The sequence below is a fragment of the Strix aluco genome, chromosome 6 (assembly GCF_031877795.1).
Source record: "Strix aluco isolate bStrAlu1 chromosome 6, bStrAlu1.hap1, whole genome shotgun sequence".
Taxonomy (NCBI): Eukaryota; Metazoa; Chordata; class Aves; order Strigiformes; family Strigidae; genus Strix; species Strix aluco.
The window spans coordinates 41998787-42014804 of NC_133936.1; the positions used below are offsets into that span (position 1 = coordinate 41998787).

At 41.4% G+C, this 16018-nt stretch overlaps 1 protein-coding gene across 9 annotated transcripts in view; it reads right to left on the minus strand.

Moving 5' to 3' along the window:
* The window catches only part of AGAP1 (ArfGAP with GTPase domain, ankyrin repeat and PH domain 1), a 399779-nt gene that overhangs the window by 189457 nt on the left and 194304 nt on the right, over positions 1-16018 (minus strand). For 8 of the 9 annotated variants that reach the window (XM_074829819.1, XM_074829816.1, XM_074829814.1 and 5 more), the window contains 2 exons: positions 5757-5912; positions 764-856 (listed from right to left, as the gene is read on the minus strand). In XM_074829819.1, the coding sequence (XP_074685920.1) occupies positions 764-856; positions 5757-5912 (249 nt within the window). The remainder of the gene's footprint in view (positions 1-763; positions 857-5756; positions 5913-16018) is intronic. The other variant, XM_074829817.1, reaches the window with a different exon arrangement.

Here is a 16018-nt window from a genome sequence, read left to right on the forward strand (position 1 = left end):
AATACTTCGCATCAGATGTCGGCATTGCTTTTGCCTTTCAAAGGACTGTTCACAGCTACAATTTAGCATTGAGTTTCCGGGCTAATGAAAGTGCATCTAGGCTAGTAAAACAGACCAAAACAAATCCTCGAATTCAAGTCCTGTTGTGTAATGAGGAAGTTTAATTAAGGCCACACATTACAGCTGTAAACGTTCTCTTATATAATAAGGTCTAAATGAAACTGAACCTAATCAAAGTTACAATTCCTTCATTAGCAAATTACAAACAAGAGCGCACAGCTGACACACCGGCTATGATTATCACAACTAATTGCCTCGTTGTTACAAACCAGCCTGAAACTGTGTTCAGATGTCCGTCTGCAGTAGCAAATTAGGGCCACATCAGGCTATTTCTGCGATCACAAGGGGCTCTTGTAGAGCGATCTGATTTACCCTGCCGACTGGCAGCACACGGCCCAATCAAAGCCCCCTCTACAAAGGCAGCTTTGAAGCCAGCACAGCCTAGAAACCCGCTCCATATGCAGGCCGGCAGACTGCACTTCATTAGGCCTGTTGTCACATTTTCCCTCTTCTTATTCTAATGATCCTATTTTAATACACATAGGAACCCCTCCTAATTGATGTCAAGTGAGTGACTTCCACATTCATCACCGGAGCACATCAAACACGTCTTGGCGCACGGGCCGCCATCAGAGTGCTTAAGACCCGAGGTGTGTCTCCAACTACGAAAAAAAAAAAAAAAAAAAAAGTATTTCGGCATTACCTGTTTAATTGGGATTGCGCGACCGCTTCCAATGCTATCTGTTCTGCTCTCCAGGACCTTCTTCTCTTTGTCTGGGTCACTCCCTTTCCGAGACTGCAGAGCAAAAAGAAAGTTTGTGCTCCATTAAATGTAACACTTCACACAGAGGATGCTTTTTTCCCCCCCCTTTTCAAAGCAATTAAAAAAAGTATTTTGACACACGAATACAGACTGAAAGGGCGTGGGTTAGAATCTACAGAAGTACACAACTGTCCCAAAATCTGAATACTAAAATACCACCTCTGATTTTCAACCATCCACTTGTTTGAAATGGCGTTTGGGTTTAAAGAGTTACAGTTTCACCACCTGAAGGACCCAGCAGATCTGAGGACACATTTCTGAAGTCTCCAATAGTAGCTCCGAAGAGAAACGAAGGTTCCAGCTTCTCATTAAAAAAATCTGATATATAGATGCATATATTTAACTTACATCTGTGTGCTTTTTAGAAATATTATCAACTACTTAAAAATGCGATTTTATGATGCTGGTTTTGATCACGTTGACTTTAACTTTTTTTTTTTTTCTCCTACTTTTGGATGGTTAGAAAGTTGGAATTGCAAGAAAAGGTAGCAATTGATGCTGAAAAAAGTTATCTGAACACAATGAAGAAAAATCATCAGGAGGAAAATTTAACCGATGTTTAAAACCTGAATTGCCTGATCTTGGCTTTCTGTAACGCTCGAACTGCCCTAGGAGTAAGCTCACAGTGCTCACTTCATGACTTTATAAAGTTACACAGGAATTTTAAGAAGTTATTCAGATTCCAGTCCATTATTGTGAAAGAACACACGAGCATAATGATTTTGACAGATTTATTTTATTACAAAAAGAAGACCTGAGAGTCATCCTCCTTAATAACTGAACTGACAAGTGACAACTTCACTCCATTACTTTTCAATAGGAACATTACTCACACAATATCGAAAATGGGAAAACATTTTCATGCGCTTTTCAAATCAGAGATGATATATGAAACGAATACATTTGCGATGTCCAGTACCACAATGGGACATTAATGAAAACCAGAGCGACACAAGACCTCGCTTTTCATTTTCAGCAGAAAGAGATGTTTGAAAGACACTGAAATTAGGAGAACAATTAGGATCGCGGAGAGCTAATACCCATTTTCCATATTATAGGAAGGAGTGGAAGGAAGAAAAAAAATCCCCAAAGCAGTTGCCTTCGGGCACGAGAGAAGGCTTCGAAGAGGAGGGAGAAAACCCAGGGAGGAGGACTTCAAGTAACACTATTCTAAGCAACACATTTACCCAGCAGGGATCCCATGCTGATTTCCCTGCTCCGCCAGGAACGGGCTCCTATCACTAGTTACTATGGTTCGGGGCAATGGAATGACGTGCCGGGGAATTAAACAAAGAATAAATGAAAGAAAGCAAAACAAGTGGGAGGGATGAAATCCAATGTTCAGGATAACTATTGTTCCTCGTCCTTCAAGACAGATTTCTGAATCTGAAAGTGCCACTTCCCAATAATACAAGGCAAAACAATGCTTCAATGGTGCAAAGCGCCCATAAGTGACATTTTAAAGAAACTCAGTGAAGGTAGCCAAATCCTTGGGAGGGAAGTTGTCAACTTGAATGTTTCTTTTTTATTTGACTTCTTAAAAGAAAGGATCCTGCCTCTGAAAAGCAAGCTAAATATCTACACACTACTTCTCATTTTTATTTTTAAATCATCCCATTTTCCATTCCGTAAAAGTAACTGCATCTGGAAATAATACATTGCACACAGAAGGGAAATATCTACGTGCAAAATATTTTCAAATACCAAAAGTACAGAAACGTAGGAATTTCTGTTAGGCAAATTCTATTCTAGCTGCTTGTAATTGCAGAATGCATAAAATTTTCAGGGGGAGAAGCTTAGCAGGCTCCACTATTTATAAAGACAAATCATGCAGTGAAAGAGAGATATATTCTGATCTTTTATGCTTTTGTACCTATGACACACACAATGTGTCTTACATCCTATAGTGTAAAAAAATAGGCTCTAAACCATACTGGATCACCATTTGCTAGGACTTTTTCTGATGTCACATCTACACGTTAAGTTGCTCTATTTAAAACTTCATTCAAGCAAACCAGAAAAATTCAAAAAAACCTACAACACCCGCATGAATATAATTGGACTCATTTCCCCTTTGCACTGGAAGTCGTATACAAACTTAGGTCAACGTAAAACCTTACCCACATTAGGTCTGTGAAATAAGATTTAGTCCCTGAGGGATACAGCACCTGAATCTGTGCACAACCAGAATCCAGTATCAGCAGTCCAGAGAGTCTCAAAAGTAAGAATACTGATCTCTAATAGTACGTACTCAGACAGAGAGTTCATTTCAACTTTTAAAAGGTCTTGCTTGCAATTCTGCAAAGATGTAAGATAGGCAATACTGAATATGGGAAAGGAGATGCATCTTCCTGTACCAGAAGTTCATTCACCCCAGATGGGATTGGACACGTAGTTACAATCAGTTCTTTGCTGAAGCGCACCTCATGTGCATCTCAGTCTATAGTGCAGTGGGGATTTTATTCAGTTGTCCCTGTTAATACACTGCCCAAAACAAAGGACATTTACACCCTTCTGCTAATATTTGATCTATTTTATCACCTAAGTAGAAAGTCAGCTATTGCAAAAACAGCTTTACAGCAAATATTAATATTCAAAGTATAAAAGATCAGATACTGCACTTAATGCATTTAAACATCAACGTGCTTAAAATTCTCAACCCTACTGCAACTCAAAAGCTGTAAATTAAGAAAAATCACATCTGTTTTCTACTTAACTCGATTTTCTTCGAACACTAAAAGATTTTCATGTAGAAAACTAAACATATTACCTATGCTAGATAACAAGGGGTAATTTGCAATTAAACAAATATATTCGATTCTGTAAGTGATAAAGGCATAAGCAAGTTAACAGCCTAGGAAAAAAGCATAGCAAGAAATCCAGAGCTAAACAGTAAAATATTTTGATTATGCACTCTGTTTGTAACTAGACAGAAATACTGGTCATCTATTTATTCAATTAAATAATTCCAGGTTATAACTTGGTTGATATGGCATGAAACCTGGGTTATAGCAGGGCCAGTGGGAAATACTTCAGGACATGGACTACAGGGCAGCTCGTTACACAACATTCAGTATGCCCAGATCTTAAAAGACAAAACTAATTCTGAAAAGTCAAGTTATTATTGTTCTTCTTTTTTTTTCCATAGGACTTGTTTCCCCCCCCATTTCCCCCCAGCTGTTAGACGTTAAAAACAACTATCAACATCCTCTTGTATTAGTAAATTTGGATCTCGCTATGCTATTAATTATTGCAAACCAGAGCTTTAGTCTATTTGTTTATAGCAAATGCAGCTGACTTAACCTTTTCTGCCACTGCAGATGGGTATTTTTTTCTCTATTCACTTTCTCAAATTTACACTTACTCCAATTTAAAACATGCCCAGTTTCCCAAGTGTCAACAACATCTATAGAGCCCTCACAGCATTTTATGCATCCTCAGACCAGAAATGGTCGAGGAATGCTTTTGAGGGATGCTGTAGCATCTCGGCTCCATCTCCAGAGTTACTCTGCCGGCAGTTCCTGGGCTGACACTGACATCTAGTGGGGTTGGTAACTGCCGGGTGCACGGGAGGAAATCCACACGACTGCTAAAAAACACCAGCATCAAAACTGGACATTTTTTCACATGCCACTCATTTTTGCACGTTTTATTGTTTTGCCCCTAGACATTTGCACCTAAACACAAATGCATGATTTTCATACCTTTGGAGGAGTTTGAAGACCTCATTTTAAATCAAAATATCACTGTCGGGATGGACACGTGAAATACAATCCCTGGGACTTTGTGCTTGTCATTCAGCGCTCCAAATCGATGACAAAACTTTCTACTTGCTAGAGGCCGAGAGGTCAGATTTTGTTTAGAGTACAAGGAAATGGTTCTACCATTTTTGTATGCAGTTCCCTGGATACGATCAAGGAGCAAGCTACTTTTGGGAAGTGAACATTATATCACCTTTGGAATAAAAAAGTATAAACTCTTTACAATGACAGGGAAGTCGTGGCTTTCTAAACGCAACTAATGTGTAGCTACACTCACCAAGGGACCTACATGCGAGCCCACAGGGATTCTGTGTTTGCTATAAAGCATATTAAGTGCCAAAAAGCTGCTTACAAAACCACAATTACGCACACAATACAATCCCAAAGCTTTCAGCAAGACTGCTAAGCTAAGGAAATCATCATTCAAGGCTTCATTATCATCTCCCAAACTACTTATGCATAACAAAGACCTATAACATTGGACCAGTCAAGCTTTCTATTCAGTTTAGTTTATTTCTATTTTTTTGCCTCTCAACGAAGCAAAAACCAGATGGTTTGGGAAGAAAAAATATCATTTTAATCTCCATCATCTCTCTCAACCCTGGTAAAGTGAGTTGAGACTGCGTAGTTATAAAAGTAGCATGGGGTAGTTATTTTGTAGCACCACATGATATTTCCATGGCAAACCCTGAGACCTCTCTACAAACACAGGAGAACTTGCAAGGGAGCCCTGAGTCAGCAGCGTTATTCAGCGTAAGGGCACGACTGGGGAGCAGAGGCCCAGCTTTCTCTTTGATTACAGCCAAACTAGGGAATCTAGAATGAAAGGTTAAAGCTCAGGTCTGAGAATTAAAGTTGGACAAAGGCTCCAGAATTCCCTTGCTTCACTGTAATTCCCAATAGGATAACTTCACCGTATTTAGTTTCTGTTTAAGTCCTCAAACACAACCGCCCCATGGCAATCCTAAAATGTTTTTGTTTTCAAGCCTGCGGATCCATCTCAACTCTCCTGTCTGGATTAGACCAGCTCAACTCAACAGGGTTGAAGTTCAGGCCGTCACCACAGAGCACTATGTAAAATACAGCAATAGTCTCTTCCTTGGCTCACTCACCGTGAAGAGGTTGGATCGGCGCTTGGACTGTTTACGGACAGGAGTTGGTGTGTTGGCAGTGGGAGGAACATCAATCCGTAGCTCCTTCTGGCTGGTGCTTGGAGTTGATGGGACAGAGGAGGAATAATCACTTAAACTCCCTCCTCCATTACTGGTCTGCAAGGATTAAAGTTAGTTTTAAACAGTGATACACTGCTTTCAAGAAATTACAATCCACAGCTGTATCTTACTTAGTCCTGATACACAAGAACAGCAGCCTAGGCTCAGGAACACAGCGGGACTGCCCTACTGCCACTTTTCCACACATTTCTATTCCAAGTCCTTAAATATTTTACCTGCCATTGTTTTTTGAATATTTAGAAAGTTCTTTTAATATGGCAGGCACATTTTCATTCTACACAATATAACCTTCACTGGATATAAACACTTGCATTTGATTTACACTGGGGAAAGTGTAAATTTTGTTTGTCTACTTCAAAATCGCTAAACCAAATTCTGCCTCAAACCTAAGAAAAAACACCTAGAGCTACAGAACTGCATAGCTGGACTTAATCCTAGTCTGGAGACAGGAGTTCACCTAGAGGTAACCAAGAAAATGAAAATAATTCAACACTGTAAAATGGCTACTACAGTGATAGATAATTCCCAACACATTTCTGAGTGAAACCATTGGTACAGAGACACAAAACTTTGAATAAATTGGATTGTCTTTCTTTAAAGTAGCCAAAAACATAAAGTTACATCAGTCTTGAAAGAAATAGAGGAGTTTGCCTAATAAAACAATTAATGAATTGGGACAACAAGTTACTAATAGCAGGAAGGTGAGGAAACCTGACAGAATGGAAAGGACCAAAAGGTGATTAAGAACAAAGTCTTGATTTTTTTTCTTTAAATTATTAGCCATAACATAAATGAGTACTAAAACAACACCATTATAAAAAGGATGTGGAAGCAGTCTGGAAAGACAAAAGGACAGATTTTTCTCCTGTCATACAGAAGTATAACCTCTGAGGATATACTGTATATGCTGATGAGGGACTGGGGCAGGGCAGAGGTGGAAAATTCTGCACACTGTCGACAAAAAGCTCAGCAGAGAGCAGCAGTGGGTGAAGGGTCTGGACAACAAGTCACATGGAACTTATGAGGGGGAAAAATAAAGGTCTGTGATGCACACAAAAGGGTGAAGGAACATCTTTAAGGCAGCCAAGTTGCCTAAAAGAAGTGAGGAAAGAAGGTAAGAGGGTATTTCCAGGATGCCTGAAGAGAAGGTTTCTCCCACGACACTTAACCCGTTACTTGGTCTCATCTTAATTGCTGTAGGTAGGAATTCACCAGGTACAGTTGCTGAAAAGGAAAAGCAGGCACTCCAAGGTCTACTCTTCGGCATCACTCCTACACTAAGTGACTGGTCTTAGACATGCACAAAGCTGCTGCAGAGGGGAGGCACTCCTCTGGGGAGGCACCAGCAGCATGACGGGACTTCTCCCATGCTCCTTGGAGGTCAGCGTAGGGACCAGGATCTCAGGCTGCAAGCAGTCAAGAGGAAACCTCTGAAGGAGAACCAAGCAGGAGACAATCCTTTATATCATCCAGTTGAAGTTTCTTTTAATGATTTCAAGTCCTCTTGTGATTCTTCCAGCTTTTCCAAGATTTTTTTTTTTTTAAATTTCAAGAAACAAAGGACAAAAAGGAAGAAGTAGGAGACAAGCCGCTCACGTTTGGGCTGAAGTGCCCACCAATGCAGGCAGAAATCCAGGACCACCACTTCTGAAAGTCACTGTTTCTCTGTAAACAACAACATGATCCTCAGCTCATTTCTGTGTGACAAAATAGGATTGACAATACAGCAAATGAGCTTTTTGATGGAGAAAGTTCTCTTCCCCTCTTTATAGATATATATGCATATATATATATGCCATTAAATTTCCTCTTTCCTTCGTTCTGGCTGAATTGGCAAAGCGTAGCTGTCAGGAAGCCAGAGGTAAGGGTACTGAAAGCAACAGAGGATCTGGAGAAAGTTCTTCTACAACATTTTCAAGTGCCCACAGGAAGTAGCAAGCAGAATTTGGAGAAGACCCAAGTGTATAAAACAAAGGAGATGGAAGAACGAGAGCCAAAATGATAATTTTTAGTGTCCTAACAGAGAGCAGTAACACTGGGGAGATGTGCCGGACAACCTGGGAAGAAGTGACCTTAATTCACCCTGCATTTGCTTTCCCTTTCTCTATGGCATCTTGCTGAGACACCAAGTAACACACCAGAGAGAAGAGTAAATGGCCTGCATGAAGACACACTGAGCCTGTGGAAGTCGGAAATTACCTCTCCGAAGAAACACAGGAAAGACTCTCAAATGAAAAACAGTCATGAAAAAACACGTACCTAGGACAGCCAAAGTGATTGCCCAAAGTCTGCCGAAGTTCAAAGAGCCAAAGACTTTGAAAGGAGTACTCAGACCACTGGGCATGCCAGCGATGAGGAGGGTGGTATGGAAGCCTTAAAACGTGGCTGACAAATAAGATATAGACGGTGAACATCTGGAAACTCAACAACTGTAAAATAGCATTAGGAAAGGAGACCACAGAGGCTGGTGTCAAGGAATGGCTTTCAGACTAGAGTGGTGAGGACCACCTGAACCAAACCGGGGTGGGGAAAATGAGGGAGAAGGAAATCTAAGGAAGCAACCATTAATGGGAAAAGGCACTGAACACTTTTAAGATTAAAACTATGCAGATGCAAGGCTCACCTGAAGAGAAAAAGAGATGACAATAAGTGATGAAGATGGTGAAGAAAGATCACAACAGGGTTATGCCTCAGAACACCTAGAAGAAGCCTCTTCTACAGAAAGGAGAGGAAAAAGGCAAGAAGATTCAGATGATGTACACTGATGACAGGATTTGAACCACAAGCTCCTGAAAATAAAAGGATGCAGCTATGTTCTGTTTCATAATACTGATCAACTTGATAACTATGCACTGCCATCTTTTTTCTTTTTAAACTAGAATTAACAGATTTCTACCCTAAGACCCTACTTCCCAGACAGAGCACATAAAGGATTCCCTAAAATTTTACCTTTTTGATCTTTTGTCATCTTATAGCATAATTTTATACTTTTTGCAGTGAGGCACTGACTCCTAGATTTTTAAGTTATTTATTTTCCAGGAGTGAGCAACTCCTAAAGTAAAACACATGCATGTTGGGCATTCTAGTCCCCAAAGACAAATGCTCCTATAAAGACAGCTTCTATAGAAAGTCATGCAGGCAATGTTCCTCTTCACATATACTAACCCCACTGGATTTCCAACTTTGTAAATAAAATTCTGAGGTGGTTTCAAAATAAACCGTGTCAAATCTAGTGGCTGAAAAAAATAAGCTATTTCCATAGAAGACTTAAAAGTGGAAAACTCTGAGGTTTCCACAGACTCAGAGCATGGCTACCAATACCAAACAAGCTCCAGCTCCCACTGAGGGTGCCAACAATTGACAAACATATAAAACTATACGGCTGCTCTGAAACACCTCAACAGAGAGAGTGGGTTTGACAAGAGCAGGCTCAGACATGACTTCCAAGTTATAGCCTGCACAGACAGGGGCAATGAATAATGCAACCAGACAAGCACTTGGTAACACCTGGACCTTATGTGCTGTTGAAGGAAACAAAATGTGGCGAGTGGTCTCCGTCAGGTTGTCCGCCTGCACCAAATATAAGTCTAGAGACTCTGTCATATTAAGATTGTAAAGAGCAGTTTCCTGCCATCGGTATGGAAGCATTTAATAACAAGTTCACTGGAGTGAAGTACAGATTTTAGGACACATGGCAATAACTATAATTCACAGAACTTAATGTTTGTCCCAAGTCACAAAAATCAAGTCAGTGAAACTAAAGAACAACCTTCCTTACCGCACACATAACCCAACACGTGTCATATATAAAGCCACTTGCTGACTGTAGACAAACTGATCAAATTTGTGGCAGTCAAAACCAATCAAATAAGCACTAATACCTGTTGGGACGTTACACAGCTTAACATTATTTACACAACCAAGTTTTTCCACTAAGCTGCTCTCAAGTCTTGGACGTACCTGAGATGTCAGCATAAAGGGCCATTTCTGAGTCACTGCTCTAACCAGAGTCATGGCAGTAGGGACAGAGGTCAACCAACTGGGTAAGGAAACTGTGAGTCCCAGTAGAACCATTTACACAGCTACATCCCTGTTTGGCTTCCTCGGGTGACAGATTCTCCTGTCCTCATTAAGGCAGCGTGCCCACTCTGAAACAGTACAACCTTGTCTTTCCTTCCTGCTAGGAAGATACACAGCCTGATGGTGGTCAATGAACTCCAGCACACCATTAGAGAAAACCCTGCAAGTCTTTCACTTCAGGGATATGTTATTTCTAGAACGCACCTTGTATAAATGGCCAGTGCTCCATTTACAGAAAAGTATAGCTTTAGTATCTATACAGGCTTCTAGCTTTGTTGCCACACAGACAGATGCTGTGAAAAACTCAAGGTCATGGCAGAAAGCACAAATTTAGCAGAATATTGTCACTACACTGTTACCAGACAAGAACAACTCAGATGAAGCTATCAACCTGACATGACTTGACCAAACAGGTCCATTCAGTGCAGTTACCTCAAAGGTAGACACTGCCAATGAAAGTGTTAAAGCCTGTAATGAGATTCCTGCTGGTACTTCACAAAAACCCCCAAAACTTTGTACACAATGTCCACAGTTTTGTGCAGAAAAAGGACCGAACCAAGTCAAATCACATACTTTCAAAGCTTTTATGTATTTCAGGTTTCCTTAGTAAACAAACTGGTGAGTAATTTACCCAGTGTAACAGGAGCTCAGCAGTGATCTGCATTAAGAAAAGGTTTGACTTAACCTCGTAATTGCAAAAAGCACGTTCCTGTTGGGCCATTATACAAAGAAGGCAAAATATTCACCTTATATAAATTATCTTGTATTGCCAAATGGCTCACAAGGCTTACACAGTACAAATGTCTGGCCAAACCACCAAACAAAACCATAGGAAGAATAAAGCTGAAATTTTTTTTTCTTGATAAGTAACCCGATACAAACAGAGTCAAAGTTTTTTTCTGCTCTTCAGACATACCAGGATGCCCCTTAGAAAAATCATCTCTTAAGCACTGCTTGAGGAGAAAATGAAGGCAGCAGGTCCTACTTCTGAAACAGGAAAGATATCCCCAGAGCTTCAGGGAGCCTGGAAACTGTTGAAATAAAGCAAGCCTTGATCAAAAGCACGGATTACATACCCTATGACAGAATGCATTCGGTGCCTGCACCTTCTGTTCTTGGGGAAAGCAGGGAAAAGCATATTTCTGTAGAAACACAGAAGCCTCATGGAAAATTCTTTAGTCAGGACACATTTTTCTCTACCCACTTGTGTACAATTTTTCTCTTGAAAGTCACATTATCTCAGTCTTTCATCTGAAAACACTATAGGTGGGACTCCAATTTATTCAAGGGATTTTGGTGATATACAGCCACACATCCAAAGGCAGATCAAGGAGGAAACTGTTTAGTTGTTGCCTCAGCAAAAGCCAGAAAGCTTTGAGCACGCTGCTGCGGAATACAAATTTGACAGCACATTTCAAACCTAGGTCCAGATAAACGACTCCAGAGATTTCAGTAAGTCTAGCCCTCCACAGTAAGAACAAATTGTCTTGTAATAATTGTATTATTTTCCCTTATTTAGCAGTTTAACCTCATCCTTCACGACATATTAGAACTTGTCCATCTCAGAGACTTTTGCCTTTTCTCATTGTAACGGTAGAGGAAAGAGCAGATCTGTCCTAACAGACAGACCAAAGAGTACCAAGAGAATCTGAAGACAACTTCTGAAGACAAACTAAGCTGGCACATTCAAAAGAAGTCATTTCAATGAAATCGCTAATAACATGTAATTAACCAAACGTGACAATAGGCATTAGGCACTGTCTTGCATGATATCCATCTCTTTAAATTGGAGAGACATGGATTTGATGGATGGACCACTCGGTGGATAAGGAATTGGCTGGATGGTCACACTCAAAGAGTTGTGGTCAACAGCTCAATGTCCAAGCAGAGAGTGGCGATGAGTGCCATTCCTCAGGGGTCGGTGTTGGGACTGGCGCTGTTTAACATCTTTGTTGGTGACATGGACAGTGGGATCGAGGCACCCTCAGCAAGTTCTCCAACAACACCGAGCTGTGTGGTGCAGCCAACACGCTGGAGGGAAGGGATGTGCCATCCAGAGGGACCTGGACAGGCTGGAGAGGTGGGACCATGTGAACCTCATGGAGTTCAACAAGGCCAAGTGCAAGGTCCTGCACATGGGTCAGGGCAATCCCAAGCACAGATACAGGCTGGGTGATGAGCGGATTGAGAGCAGCCCCAAGGAGAAGGACTTGGGGGTATTAGTGGATGGAAAACTGACTGTGAGCCAGCAATGTGTGCTCACAGCCCAGAAAGCCAACCGTGTCCTGGGCTGCATCAAGAGAAGTGTGGCCAGCAGGGCGAGGGAGGGGATGCTCTGCTCTCATGAGACCCCCCCCTGCAGTGCTGTGTCCAGCTCTGAGGGAACCAACATCAGAAGGACACGGGACCTGCTTGAGGGGGTCCAGAGAAGCCCAGAAAGATGAACAGAGGGGTAGAACTCTCTGAGGACAGGCTGAGAGTTGGGGGTGTTCAGCCTGGAAAAGAGAAGGCTCCGAGGAGACCTTATAGAGGCCTTCCAGTACTGAAAAGGGCTACAGGAAAGATGGGGAGGGACTCTTGATCAGGGGGTGTAGGGATAGGACAAGGGGTAACAGTTCTAAACTGGAAGAGGGGAGATTGAGATTAGATGTAGGGAAGAAATTCTTCCCTGTGAGGGGGGTGAGGCCCTGACACAGGTTGCCCAGAGAAGCTGTGGCTGCCCCCTCCCTGGCAGTGTTCAAGGCCAGGTTGGACGGGGCTTTGAGCAACCTGGGCTAGTGGAAGGTGTCCCTGCCCATGGCAGGGGGGTGGGGACTAGATGATCTTTTAGATCCCTTCCAACCCAAACCATTTATGATTCTATGAATAATACAGTGGCAGAAACTGCATTATGAACTGGAAAATCTAAGAGAGTCTGAAGTTTAAGAGACCTTAGAAAGGAAAAGGCAACAACAGGCCTAACAAAAACTAACACATGAACGTCACTGTGGTCCTGTGAAGATAAAGAAAGGAGGAAAAAGTACAACAACAGATGCACTAAGTTTTAACATCCAAATCCTAGAGAATTCACTTCCATATATGCGTGCAGTGTGTGTGAAACTATGTACATGAATGAAGGGAAATATATACACATACACACATACATAAAATGCTTATTTTAAATAAATGAGATTCTTTAGAAGTAGTGTAAATACAAAAGGATTATGATGTATGTTGCAATGGTATTAAATATTGTTTTCCCTTCTCTTTTAGTTTTTGTTTTGCAATTACATGAAAAAGCAGAAGGAAAAGCTCGTTAAGCAGTGCAGTGTCTTCTTTATTCGAGTGCCCAAAATACTATAACAGAATATTTCATTCCCAATGACCCCCGCTATAAATAAGATAATTGTACCCTACTATTTAGTGCTTATCCATAATCAGGTCTCATATACAGTAAAATAATGGATGATTAAGCTGACTGCACTTTGCTTTTAATAGTTTAATTTACATATTTAGACAATCATGTTGTAGTAAAAACTTTATGGAGGCATAGTGCAAGCATAAATAATGCATCTTTACAGATTTGCAGCAGGTAGTAGGGAGCAAGCTTGTGTGTCAGCCATACCTGAGCTGCAGTTTAGTAAAATGTATGTTAAGCTCCACATCCTTCTTGTGTATAATGCAGATCTCCTCAAGAGTGACACTGCTGACTAGTAAACACATCTCTTTGCACTGCAGTCCACATGCCATTTTGCAGGTGACTTTACATGGTAGTACTCACTACTCAGATAATATTTTTACACTTGGGGGGAGTATGGAAGGTGTAATGTCTAAGGTCTCTTTCGGGCAGAATACATGTAGTACAAGCAGACATGGAAACATGGTGCCATTGCAATCCCCTCTCACAGCAGAATTCCAGGAAAGACAGCAAGTGTGAAAATACATGTAGACTACAGATTTCAAGGAAGTATAGTCACTGGTAAACTTTTCTTTTTTCCCCGCAAAATTGTAGTCCAGCAGTAAGTGCACACCACTGGGGACTCCTAGCTGGAATCTCCGTATCATCGATTTCTCTGAAGAGGGGCCCGAAGTCCTTCACACAAACACCAACTGCAGGTGTCACGCCACAGGATTTTCAGATGTTTTTACAGGAGCGTAAACTTAAAACCAGGCACAGCTCCAAGTAACTACTCAACAGGTTGTCTAGTACAGGGCTACTTCACACAGATTTCTGATGCATCTTGAACTCAGGTGGAATGCACTGAGGACCAAAGGTGGTGCCCATCTGAGCAGCCTCATGGCTTTTGGAACAAGATCTCCACTTTCTGGGTCTGGGCAGAGAAGAGAGCCCTTTGGAACTGTTGGATATTGGCACTATTCCTGTAAGTTAGTATCTTAAAAATGCCTTCCTGATATGTCAGGTGCAAAGGACAAGCAACTCCTTCAGTACATCAATGAGTTTAGGAAAAAAGAATGCCTCTGTGGTTTCCTGATGTAAGAGGAACTCATGCTGTTTTGAGACAGGATTTAGCATGGTCTACAAGCATATCATGCCTAGAAAGACTGGCAAGGGGTGGGGGGAATGAAAGGTGGGATAGAGATGGGGAGGACACCAGATACAGAAGTGACTGGTCTGTACTCTCTCGCAGCGCATTTCTTGTTGATGGCCAAAGTAAAAAGACCTATCTCAAGATGGCCTGTGGCTGATAACGGGCCTTCAATACACTAAACAACATTTCTTTCTCTCAAAACAACTCAGTCTATCTCTTGAAGTGTTCAGAAAATACAGAAGGTGAGCTGCTGACTGAAGTACTTCTCAATGCATCACACAGATTGTTTCCTAGCAGAATATAAGCAATATTGCACCATCCTTCTTGTTGACAGAGTATACAATAGTTCTGTCCATCACGAATCATGAATGATAACCTTGGATTAGAGACTGAAATTCTTTGCATGCATTCTAAACTGCCCTGAAAGCCAACATATGCATGTGACGTGCTTGCACCAAGGGTTATTGACTCTGGCTGTCAAAGGTTACCAAGTAAAACCCTCACCTTGACTGACAAACATGCATTATAAAAAAAAAGTCAGAGAAGGAAAACATTAGCAGCACCGACTGCAAACACAAGTGGATTTTGTAACTGGAACAGGAAGCATCTCATTCTGCGAAACAGGTCTCTGGAAATACATAAGTGCATGAGTGCAAACATACCGGAGAGCATTTTCTGGAAGGGGACGTTACCTAGGTGTTCACCACCTGGGACTACTGGACACGAGCATAGAGATGCATCCAAACACACAAGTCTTTCACCATTTGAAAACTGAAACTACTGGGTGGAGAAGCCCTTATTGGTATTAAGCCTTAGAATTTCCCCCAAGGTGTGCTAAGGATAGAATGGGTAGGGTGACACCTTTTTCTTTTGTGCTTTCTCTAAAGCCTAAGCTCTTGACTGCACAGTCATCTAGAGAGTTTGCAGGAGTTAGATCACCAGAGTGATCCGACCAGAAAAAGAACAATATCTCCCTTTATCTGAAGTGATCTGTGTCCCCACTACTTCTGAAGACCTTCACTCCTGTGGAGAATGCAAGTGGCAGGACACTGTAATGGTAACATTTTTGATTCATGGAGGAAATATTCAGTGAAACATCATTACGTCAAAACAGATGTTCTAAAGGGCAAGACACCAGCCAAGATCAGAGACGGTAAATCTTCCCCCAGATCATCTTAAACTTGGAGTTGCAGTTGCAAAGTTCTTTTAAGTCTAGGATAAGGATTCAGCTTCCTTTCCTTAAACAAGGTCCTACTGCCTTTAAGTGTAGCACAAAGACGATACAACATGAAAGAGATTTATGGCCTATACTTTTAGGCACAACATCAGTCTCAGAAGACAGACACCTTTGACTGGTGTTGCAATTGCCCCATTAGATTATGCCAGCTGGTAAAGGCAGTAAAAAACATTATTTTGTTTTTACCGAAACATAGATTGTAGGGTTCCTTATCACAAAAGCTACCTTGTCTTGATTTCCCCAAACAGTCCTTATCACTGGCAAGAAGTTTGCTGCACAGGTGAAGTACTTGTCTA